Source organism: Gracilinanus agilis, chromosome 6, assembly GCF_016433145.1.
Source record: "Gracilinanus agilis isolate LMUSP501 chromosome 6, AgileGrace, whole genome shotgun sequence".
Lineage (NCBI taxonomy): Eukaryota > Metazoa > Chordata > Mammalia > Didelphimorphia > Didelphidae > Gracilinanus > Gracilinanus agilis.
Genome location: NC_058135.1, coordinates 226,025,058 through 226,036,861, shown reverse-complemented (window position 1 = coordinate 226,036,861; position 11,804 = coordinate 226,025,058). Strand labels below are relative to the sequence as shown.

At 49.1% G+C, this 11,804-nt stretch overlaps 1 protein-coding gene across 1 annotated transcript in view; it reads left to right on the top strand.

The window, feature by feature from the left end:
• The first annotated feature begins 5,082 nt into the window (after positions 1 to 5,082).
• FGFRL1 (fibroblast growth factor receptor like 1) overlaps positions 5,083 to 11,804 on the top strand; it is a 170,496-nt gene continuing 163,774 nt past the window's right edge. The window contains exons 1-2 of the mRNA XM_044681781.1: positions 5,083 to 5,329; positions 7,504 to 7,613. Coding sequence (XP_044537716.1) covers positions 7,553 to 7,613 — 61 coding nt within the window. The 5' untranslated portion in view covers positions 5,083 to 5,329; positions 7,504 to 7,552. The remainder of the gene's footprint in view (positions 5,330 to 7,503; positions 7,614 to 11,804) is intronic.

Below are 11,804 nucleotides of genomic sequence, written 5' to 3'. Positions count from 1 at the left end.
AAGACATGGAGGGAACTTATCCAAAGGCACACCATGGAGGAATGATGGTTAGGGATGTGAATTCCTTTTTTTTTTAAACCCTTACCTTCCTTCTTAAAATTAATACCATGTATTGGTTCCAAGGAAGAAGAATGGTAAGGGCTAGGTTAGAGATTAAGTGACTTGTCCAGAATCACACAAAATTTAGAAAGTATCTGAGGCTAGATTTGAATCCAGAACCTGTCAGTCTCTAGAACTGGTTCTCAATCCACTGAGCCACATAGCTGCTCTCAGGAATGTGAATTTCAATTCAATAATGAAAACAAAAACAACAAAATGGATTAAACCATTCTGGAAGGCAATTTGGAACTATGCCCAAAGGGCTTTAAAAGACTGCCTGTCTTTCCATCCATCCATACCTCTGCTGGGTTTATACCCCAAAGAAATAATAAGGGAAAAGACTTGTACAAAGATGTTTGTAGCTGTGCTCTTTGTGGTGGCAAAAAATTGGAAAACCAGGGGATGCCCTTCAATTGGGGAATGGCTGAAAAAATTGTGGTATCTGTTGGTGATGGAATAAAGGAATAATGAACTGGAGGAATTCCAGGTGAACTGGAAGGACCTCCAGGAATTGATACAGAGTGAAAGGAGCAGAACCAGAAGAACATTATACACAGAGATGGATACACTGTGGTAAAATCAAATGTAATGGACTTCTCTACTGGCAGCAATGCAATGACCCAGGACAATTCTGAGGGTCTTATGAGAAAGAACACTATCTACATTCAGAGGAAGAACTGTGGGAGCAGAAACACAGAAGAAAAACAACTGATTGATCACATGATTCAATGGGGATGTGATTGGGGATGTAGACTCTAAATGATCACTCTATTGCAAATATTAATAATATGGAAATAGGTCTTGATCAATGATACATGTAAAACCCAGTGGAATTGCTCATTGGCTACAGTAGGGGGGTGGGAGGAGGGGAGAGAAAAAACACAATTCATGTAACTATGGAAAAATATTCCAAAATAAATAAATAAATAAATGAACTAAAAAATTTTGATTAAATGCCTGTGTTATACCCATCCTTTGTATCAAGTTGAAGGCTGGAGTACTGCTTTGACTGATTATCCCTTTCCTACTACTACTACTTCTTTACTCCGTCAATCTTAGGTCCTGGAGGTTGTGGAGAAAAGGTGAATTTTCAACTAGATTTCTTCTAAAATCCTTTTAGTTCCCATATCTACTGTACTTACAACAATCAGAATCCCTACCCTTAGGGTATTGTTTTAGTTGTGGGGGATCCAACTTTAGGCAAGACTCAGGCACCAAAAACTAAAGAACAAAGTTGGAATTTGAAGGATAAGAATAGTGATAGCTGCCATTTATAGGAAACCCTGTGGGTTACAATGGGGCAGCTAGGTGGCAAAGTCCATAGAGGGCCAGGTCTAGAGTCAGAAAGTTCTGAATTCAAATCCGGCATCAGACACTAGTTCTGTGATCCTGGGCAAGTCATTTAACTCTGTTTGCCTCAGTTTCCTCATCTGTAAAATGAGCCATAGAAGGAAATGGCAAATCACTCCAGTGTCTTTGCCAAGAATATCTCAAATGAGTTCAGGAAGAATTAGACATGCCTGAAAGGACTTAACAGCAGTGCTTTCAAAGGATTCTACATGGATTCTCTCATTTGAATCTCTCAAAGGCTTTGTGAAGTCAGTTCTACTAGTATATCACAGATGGGGAAACTGAGTATGCCCTATGATCACAGAACTACCTAGTTTGAGAGGTGGAATAGGATCAAGTTCTTTTAGGCTCTGAGTCTATAGTCTATAGTCTGCTGCCTTAATCAGATGAAGAACAATCAAACATTTATTGAGCACCTTCAATGTGCCAGGAGTGTACTAAATGCTGGATGGGACAAGGAGGAAGGACCATCCATCCTAGAGAACCTCTAAGGCCAAGGCCCTATTGTCCCAATTTGGGGAATTATTTATAGGATTTAGAATGGAAAGGAACCTTAAGAAATACCATAATTCAAAAGTTTCCCCTTTATATTTCACGTGGGAAAAATTGAAGGTCAGAGAGTTTAAATATATAGCATTCAAAGTAGGGTTTCTGATTCTGAATCCTGTGCTCTTTCTGTTATAGCACACTGTCTTTGTAAGTTGTTTTGGTTGGAGTGGGTAGGTGGTAATTATGGGTTGGGTCTCAGGGATTTTTAGGACAAAATTCTCACCAGGCCAATGATTCAGACCACATAGTTTCATAGAGCTGAGAAGCCACCTCAGTGGCTATCTAGTCTAACATCCTCATTTTACAGATGAAGAAACTGAGGCCTGAAGGTGCCATACCCAAAGTCACTTGGGTTAGTCCAGTGGCTTAGAGTTCTGAGCCCAAGTTCAAATCTGGCTTCAGATACTTCCCAGCTAGGTGGCCCTATGCAAGCCACTTAACCTTAAGCTGCCTCCATATCTTTCATTGTAAAATGGGGACAATAACAGCACCTACTCTGGGGATTGTCGTGGGCATCAAGTGAGGTATTTGTAAAATACTTAGCACCGTGCACCTGGTACATAGTAGGTGCTTAATAAATGCCCTTCCCTTCTTTTTCCTTTCCCCCCAAAGTCATACAGGTAGTAAAAGACTTGGAGGAGGATGGAAACTCAGCCCTTCTGACTCCAAATTCTGTCTTTTCTATTATACCTCAGTTTCTGCCCCCTGGCTTAAACTCTTTCCTCTGCATTCTTTCCCCCACTAGCCAGGATGTTCCACATGCCTTTTCTACCTAGGTTTGGGCCACAGGGGCTTGAAAAATGAAATATTTGCAAAAAGTGGGCCATTTATATGTAATTTGCATAGATGTTGTAGTAGTCCCAGGGCTACATCATAATAGTTCCATTTATATTACTCTTTAAAGATTATTCCCAAAAAAATCTTTTGAAATGAATCGGAAAGATAATTGTGAACTTCTTAAAGAGAAGCAAATCTAAGTTCTGATGAGAGGGGAAGGAATTTGGCCAAAGTCTCTCAGCTACTATCTGTAAGAACCAAGACTGCAACTCAGGTGTTCTGATACCTAGGCCGCACCTTGTAGGAATCCTCCTGTGCTTAGCAGGTATGTGGAGAGAAGCCCTGGGAGACTGGAGTTTGGAAGAAGGGATTTAGGATTGGGGGTGGTGGAAGAAAACTGTTGGGGTCATTCATTGGGACTGAGTGCACAGTTTCAGGTCTAGGCTCCTCTTAAAGGCTGCATGATACAGTGTACTAGCTTTTTACAAAGTCTTAAATATTATTGAGGACCCCAAAGGACTTTTGTTTATGTGGGTTATATCTGGATTTTTAAAAACCATGTTAGAATTAAATTCAAAACATTAATTTAAAATAATAATCTCATTACATGTTAACAGAAACAGCCCACTTCTATGAAAAATAACTCTATTTTCCAAAACAAAAATATTTGATGAAAAGGGGCATGGTTTTACATATTTCTGTAAATCTAATGTCTGGCTTAGTAGAAGGAGAGAATCTTAGTAGAAGATTCTCCTATTTGCTTCTGCATTCAATCTGTTGCTATGTGTTTTGGTGGAAGTATATGAAGAAGTTCAGTCTTACACAGATGCCTAGTTGGAAAAGGGAGTATTTTAATAGGCAAAGAACATTGTAGTATTATTATGAAACTAGTTTTAACCTTGAGGAACTAGAATCACCCTTTGAGATCTCAGATATAGTGAAAAAGTGCTGGACTTGGATCAGAGACAGTTTAAATCCTTCCTCTGGCACTTCCTAGCTCATCGAGTAATCTCTGTGAATCTCAAATTCCTCATCTGTAAAAAGGAGATGATAATAATAATAATACTTATGCAACAGAACTTTCTACCCTCACTGGGTTGTTGCAAGCATTAAATAAACTAACATATGTAAGATACTTTGCAAGCCTTAAAGTGCTGTATACATATTTTAGTCATCCTTTTCTTTTATTGCTCCTTTTGGTAGGATTTAAGAATTAGAAGGCACCACAGACGCCATTTAGTTCCAATCCATAATTTTATAGTCAAGGAAACTGAGACCTAATTCAGTGTCACACAGGTAGTATTGAAATTAACTAGCGGGGCTGGGTTTTTTTTGCAAACTTTCTCCCCTTTCCTCATTAAAAAAATTCTTCTTCCCTCCCCCCCCCCCTCCGCCCTTCCTCTTGCCCCTCCTCCGGAGTGCGCTATGGCTGGCAGAACCCGGGAAGGAGCTATGGCCAGCTTCGGGCAGCAGGGGGTGACCTGCGCCTTTGCGCAGCCCAGGGGGGACCTGCCGCGCTGCCCGCCCTGCTCCATAAGGGTTAACCTGCGGGAGGGAGGACAGAGAGAGTCCGAGAGAAAGAGGGGAGGGGCGTCGTCTCCCGATTGGTGGAAAGTTTTGTAGCGGGGCGGGGCAGGGCGGGCGCCGGGGCCCGGTCGCGCTCGGCCAGAGCCACAAAGCCCCGCGGGGAAGGTCGCTTCTCGCCGGCTGCGCGCCTCCAACTTTTCCCTACTTTCCCCCCAGCGTCCGCCCGGCGCTCCCCAGCCCGGCCTGGCCTCCCTCCCTTCGGCTCGGATCCTTTGAGCCCTTCTCTTCCCCTTCCGCGGCGCTGCCTGACCCCCTCCCACCCCCCTGACTCAGCTTGGGCATCCTCGCCACATCCCACCCGGGGCCAGCTGCGTTGGGGGAGCCGGGCCCGGCGGCAGGGCAGGGCAGGGCAGGGCAGGGCAGGGTGGCCGGTGCGTGCGAGTGCGTCCGGCGGCTCCAGGAAGCCTTTCCCTTCCAACCGCAAGCTTTAATTCCGCCTAGTCGGCGTCCTCCGGGAGGGGAGCCCCGGGGGTAGAGCTGTGCCGGTGCCCGGCTGGGAGCCTCGGGGCTCGCCGGGGCCACAGGTAGCTCTGGGCGCGCCCCGAGGGCTCCTGCCCTCCGCCAACTCAGCCCCGCCCCGTCCTGTTCCTACCCCCCGGCGGGGAGGAGCTGGGCTCCCGCCGCCTGCAGCCCCCGCCCCCTCGGACCCGGCCCCAGCCCTAGTACGGGTCCCGCGGGAGGGAAGGCAGGCAGGCCGGCAGGCGAGCGAGCGGACCGGGTGTACGCCAGGTAGTGCTCCCACTGCACCGCCCGCTCGCCCTCCCTCCAGTGCTCGCCCCGCCTGCCTTTGCCCTGCTCGGGCGGGCGGAAGGACTGAAGCTACAATGAGGAGCTCGCTGCCCGCGGGGAGAGACTGAGGAAGCTGGATTTACTGCAAGAAGGGTGGGAGGAAGCCCCGGGAATGAACCGGGACGGACACCCTGGTGGGAGTCTGTGAGCAGCGGAGCGAGTGTCCCAGCAGCTCGAGGTGAGTCCCCGCCGACCCCCGGCTCTGGGGCCCCGGCCCCAAGCAGATCCGTGGGAGTTCCGAGTGCTCCCCTAGTCCAAATAGGTCCCATTCTCCCGATCAGTGGGACTTCTCGAGTTTCCACTAGCTTAGGCACGTCTCTCTGGACAGAGGAGACTCTTACTTATTCTCCAACCCAGGCAGGTGCCCTCTTGTCAGTGGGAGGGGGTTCTTGGTTCTCCCCTGGACCCCTGAGCAGAAGTTCTCCTTGGTGAACGGGGCTTCCATGCCCACAGAATCCCTCTGCTCAGTGGGGATTTTTGATTCTTAGTGGGAGGTCTCCCTTGGTCAGTGGGGGGTTGAGGGATTCATTTGCCCCCTACTCTGACCAGACTCTCGCGGTCTGTGGGTCTCTGGGCTCTCTCCAGCTGCTTCTCTTCCTAATCACCAGAGACCCTCGACTCCTCTCCCAGAGCTGAGCCGCTCAGGCCTTGGCCGGTGGCAGGTGGTTCTGGGTGAGGAAGGTGGGACGGTGATTCCCTGCGGCAGGAAAGAAGGGATGCTGGCAAACCAATCCCTTAATTTTGGAAAAGGGGGAGTCTGGACCCCCTTTCTGGCCGCTTCTGTTTCCCAGCTTCAGCCTCTCAGGCACAAAACGAAACTTCAACCTTAGATAGATGATCAACTCAAATACGCTATCCAGTTATGGGGGTGGGGTAGGGTGGGGGTGAAGTGTGTGTGTGTGCGCGTAGAACACAATCTTTGTTAAAAACAAAACAAAACTACCAAACTACAGGCTCGGGCACTGGTCGCTTCTTGAATTGGGGAGTATAAGTGGAAGAGAAGCAATTCCCGCCCCCCCACCCCACCCCAGGCTATGGTCTAGGAGACTGTAGCCGTGACCTCTTTAGCCTCTCTGGCTCTTCTGGGGCTCGTCCTCACTGTCCCAGGATCAACTTTTCTAAGCGATTAGGGTGTCTCCGTGTGTGTGTGTGTGTGTGTGTGTGTGTGTGTGTGTGTGTGTGTGTGTTGGGGGGTGTCTTGAGGAGGAAGGAAATCCACTTTCCCCACAGAGCCAGTAATTCACACTGACCTCCCCAGGCTCGGTGATTACCACTACTCCCCCCTTCCCTTTTCAAGCTCGCCCCTTCCTCGCTGTCCAATGTCCTCGCCCCCCCTCCCTTTGCTTCCTCCCTCCCACGTGGGCTGGGGCTGCCCCTGGCCTGGGGGCAGAGCCTCCCAATATCGCCCCCCTCTATGGCTTTCTCTCCACGTTCAAGAACTTCTGGTGCAAATTTGTAAGCTAATGGCCGGGTGCGATTATTCTCCTCGTTGAACGGGCTGCCTTCGTGTTGTGTGTCCCCAGGGCACGGAGTGCTTACAACTGGGAGTTTACAAGGGCCAGGAATTCAGACAGTGTTTAGAGAGTGAGAGGTAGAGGAGCGGGGCAGAGTGTAATTAATGTAAACCCTTTGTCTGGCTTTGATACCTAGAAAGACCCCCCCCCCCCCACCTCCCTCTCCCTTCTGTTCTTTCTGTTGTTTCTCTGAAAGAAACTGGAGCCCAACTTCCTTTCTGACAGGAGCCAGCAGCAAGTGCAACTTTAAATAATGGGAAGGGGGGGGGCGGTTTAGGGGAGGAGAGGGGAGGCAGCAAGCGGCTGCTAAGAATAATTCAACCTTCAGATAATGCAGCAGGGAGCCAGCCTGCTCAGGGGGCTAGATAGTCCTTCCCTGGGCAGAACATTTCCACCCAAGATGAATGGGAAGACTTAGTTCTTCACTTTTGCTCCTGGGCTTTTTCACAGGCCTTCCTTGATGTATTACTGCTTCTGGGGCTGCTTGGGCTTTTGGGTTTGGGTTGGTCTTGAGAACTTGTCAATTTTTTTTTTTAAAGTTGGGCCAGAGGAGAGACCTGGGCCTGCTTGCTTGCCTGCCCCCCCTTGTAAGTGGAGAAGTCTTCTGCCTCCATTCTTAGGGACCTGGGATTGAGAGGCAGTGAAAACCCAGAGTTAGGGCAGGACAAACTAGAGGAGAGACAGATCTAGAGAAGATGAGATCTGGATGTTTGGGGGCCCCGGGCTTTGTTTTGTGGTGTTCAGTTCACTCTGGGGCTGCTGGAGGAAGGAAGGCAAGGATTCTGGGGAATGGAAGATGCTGAGTCTCCTCTACTCTCCCCTTTTATCTTTTCTTCAGGTTTTGAAGCCACAGAACATTTGTACATGAGGAGGACCTAAGCCCAGAGATGGAGTTTTGGTTTGCCTTCCTCTTCTTGGGGATTTTCTCCATGTCTGATTCTGCCCGAGGTGAGTAGACCATGCTCCTCCAGGGCAGGCGGTTTGGCTGTCCCCAGCTGCTTGTTGGTGGCTTACCCAGTTGTTTTGTTGTCAGTACATAAATTGGATTTCCTTTCCAAAAGTCTGAAATAAGTTTCTGTCTGTCTTCTCTCTTTCTAACTTTGGCTCCGTCTCTAGCTCTCCTTTTTCTCTCTGTCTCTTTCTCTCTTTGGATTGGTTCTGCGTTTCCACTGCAGGCATATAGGTTTGTTCACTGATGCATAAAAGGAGGCTGTGTTCTTGCTTACACACATTTTCCCACCTGGCTTTAGGCTGTACAGTGTGACATCATTAATTAAGACAAACTAGTTTTCTCTCTTTTCATTTTTGAAATAAATTTTCTTCCTTCTTTCCTTCCTTCCTTCCTTCCTTCCTTCCTTCCTTCCTTCCTTCCTTCCTTCCTTCCTTCCTTTCTTCCTTTCCTAGAGAAGACTATAGCTACAGGTGAGTCCTTGGGAATGGTTTTGCTTAGTGAGGGGTAGAGGAGAACTCAGGTTTAGGTAGCTTCCAGATTTTAGGTGTCATGATTGAAAGCAAACAATAGCATTCCTAGCTGCCCAGCAGGGCCTCCCTATCCCCCTTCTCTTCCCCTCCCTGCCAGGCCTCCCCTTGTGTCTTCCCAGTAGCAGGCCAAACAAACACATCCCTGAACTGTCCCAGCTGACGGACCTGTGACGGTCCTCAACAGCTACTGCATATTTGAGCTCTGGTCATCCCAGGCCAGGCACTCAGATTTCAATAAGCAGGTGACCCTGCCAACCTACCCCCAAGACAAGAGTTAAAAAAAACCCAACAAAACAATGACAAAACCTGAGCCCCAGGCCTGAAGGGGGAGGTACCTTGCAGAAGGGAAGGGTTCTCTATTACAGTTAAGTGAGTCTGGATGGCAGCTTCCCCCCCTCCCCCCACTAGCACCCCCAGGCAAGAAGATGGGTCTGGGGTAGGAGGATCGAGGCAGAAGGATGAAGCAAAAAAGGCGGCATGGATTGGCCATTAAAATTTCTCTCTTGACCTTTTGCTCCTGTAGCGGATCATTTAGACTAGCTAGTATCATCCTAGAAACCCAAAAGGCTTGCAAAATCCACTTCCTTTCTGGCAACAAGAAATCTAAGGCTCAGCCTCCTTAGAGGCCAAAGTGCTGGAAAGGCCAGGCATCTGGGAGATGAATGAGGGGGGAAACGGCATCAAGGCGTACAAGGAGGCAGTCTGAGAAGTCTGGATTCCAGTCTGGATGGGGCCCGCCTCCATTGTGGGGAATGGAGGGAAGAAGGTGACCTCATGGATGTATATTATTCTAGCAGCTGGTCCCAGGGGGCTTGTGGGGGGTGGGGGTTGTATAGGGGAGAAGTTTAGCCTTCCAGCCACAGTGGGTTGGGGCCCACGGAATATATATTTATATGTATAATGTATATTTTATCTTCCTTGTCTAATATTTCCTCTCTGCTCTGGGCAGAATTCACCGGTCTTTTTGGGTCATGGACCCATTTGGTTCTGGGAGGAATTGGGGGTCTTGAGCTACAGTGGTTAACAGAGGCAAAACTTTGCTAAGGAGGAAGAAACGGGAGAGCTTGAGTGTTTGGAGTGATTTTGGAGCCGGAGGGAAGGAAAAGCTCACTTTAGCGGAAGTTGGCTGGGGCTGTGTGAAGACCTCATGGACGAAAATTGCAGTTTTTTCTCCAAAAGATAAAAATATTGTGTATATTCCGAAGGAAAGAGAGGGAAGGCTCCCGCCGAGTCCCGGCTCCTAGGGTCACCCAAACGTATCCCGTCTTCTTCATTTCATCTCTAGGGGAGGAGGGGGAAATAGCCGATCGATGGGTGCTGAGCATAGGAGTTGTTGTTGGAAGTTGGAGACCCAAGTTATGCCCACTGGACTCGCTGAGCCTCTTGGACAGCGGGGAAGCTATTTCCTGCCCCCGTGTGCTGGTTCCGGAGTCTCTCTTGGAGAATGTGTTTAAGGACAATTGGAAAGGAGACTGTGTTCCTATAGAAAGCGGGCTGCTCCCCTGCCCAGAATTGGGAACCGGGTGGCATGTCTCTGTGTAATTGTGATCGGACCAGAAGCCCAGAATAATAGGATTTGTCCAATGCCAGGTCTGGAGCTACGAAACAGTAGGTTTTGACCCATTGGCGTGGTCGGGGCCACATCTTCTTTGGAGCTGGTATTCCAGTCCTTGGGGTTCTAGCAGGGTCCTGCTGCTCTTTGAGAGTGGGGGAGGCGATCACTGAGTGACCCTGGCAGGATTGTGGATAATGGCTCATGCGGAGTATTTTTAGGGGTGGGAAGAAATCTCTCTTGAGAACTGGCCGTGTGTGTCCCAATGGTATATGTCCCCTGGAAGCAAATGGGGTTTGTAATTTGCTGGGTCAGAGGACTGAATTCCAGGTTTGGTCTGGAGACTCCTGGGAGGCGTAGCTGGGGAGAAGGGCTGGACACTGGCTGGCATCCCCGTGGTCCTCTGGTCTCTTTTCCTTAGGCTCTATGCTCCCTGGGGTCAGGGGGATGGATTGGTCTTAGACCACCCTCTGCCTCGTCTCGTACCCCACCATTTCCTGGCTCAAGGTTCAGAGTCCCCTCCAATTGGAGCGGCGGCTTCCAAGCCCTTCCTGCGCCTCGAGTGACCGTATATGGCAATGTTTGGGTCGGGCTGCAGCAGGTCCAGTAGGATGGCCCAAGCTCGGCCTGATGCCACACACGTCCCTGCCCCCTCCTTCCTGCCCGGGAGGGACTAGTCCAGTGGGTGGGGGCTGCCCACAAGTTTGGGATCAGCGCCACCCAGACAGGGCAAGGGGTTTGCTCCGGTGTCTTGGCTCAGGGGAATTGATATTCCTTTGGAAGGGAATGGGTTAATCCCCCTTCCCCCCCCCCCCCCCCCCCGAAATTGGCACCGAGATTTGGACTTTGATTTCTCTTTCATCTTCTTTGATCTAGCTCGTCCCTTGTGCCCTCTCTCATTACAGGCCAGTTGGGAAGCCCACCAAAGTCCTGTCCAGTGCCCAGCCCAAGAGAAGCCCCTCCAAGGGGGGAGGGGGGTGGGTGGGAGCTTCAGGGTTGGAATTCAAACCTCGCTGCTCAGGAGGGAGCTATTCAGTGTCACTGGGCCTGGCATGAGACACTCCTCTCTTTGAGCTGCTGGCACTAGCCAGGGTTTGGTGGGCGATTGGGGAGGCTGAGTGGCAGGTCTTCTCCTGGGGTTGATTTTATAGGATAATAACGATTGATTTCATTTTTGTAGTTCAGTAAGATTTACAAAGCACTTTTCTCCAGCTAGCCTTTATAGGAGGTAGTGTATTATTAATCCCATTATACAGATGAGAAAACTGAAGCTGGTAGAACTTAAGGGATCTGCCCCTAGGCTCATGCCCACTGAGAAAAGATCCAGCCTGTATTCAGATCCAGGTCTCCTTATTTCAGGCAGGAGGCCCTTTTATGAGACTGACCACCCTGGAGGAGAGAGTAAGATTCTGAAATAGAGCCTGAGGGAAGGGCAAGTGTAGACTCTGAACTTACTCTTCCTTCCCTGGCCTTTGACTCTGCTTGAAAGCCAGTGGAATGCAGTCTTGCCATCTTCCTTTTCTCTCACCCCTCTTCTAGGGGCTTGGTTTCCTCTCCATAAGCCCCCCTCTCCATGGGCATGCCTTAGAATTCATCTGATGCTTCTCTTAATTCCTTGCTCTCCTGGGTTCAAGAGTCCCACTGAGAAAAGGGGATGCCTGAAAAGGGACTAAAAAGTTTGTGGGGGAGTTTTTTTCTTTTTGTGTATGTTTCTTCCAGAAATAGGGGGGAAAGGAAAGAAGGTGAGACGGAATTAGCTTTTCTTGAATTTTGTTTGGACTTTGTTCCTAAGGCCTTCATATTTCTTTCCCGAATGTGTTAGGTTTGTGAGTGGGCCAAGTTGTTTATGTCATACACGTTCTTAAACCAACAGTGTCATTAGAACTAGGAAAGAGATACTAAGAAAATAAGAGTTGCATGTTGTCAGTTTTCCTTTAGATTTGGGGGTGGGGAGAGAGGAGAGGGAGAGAAAAAGAGAAAGAGAAAGAGAGAGAGGGAGAAAGAAAAAGAGAGGGAGAAAGGGAGTGGAAGAAGGAGAGGGAGAGAAAAAGAGAAGGAGGGAGAGAGAGAGGGAGTGGGAGAAGGAGAGGGGGGAGAGAAAAAGA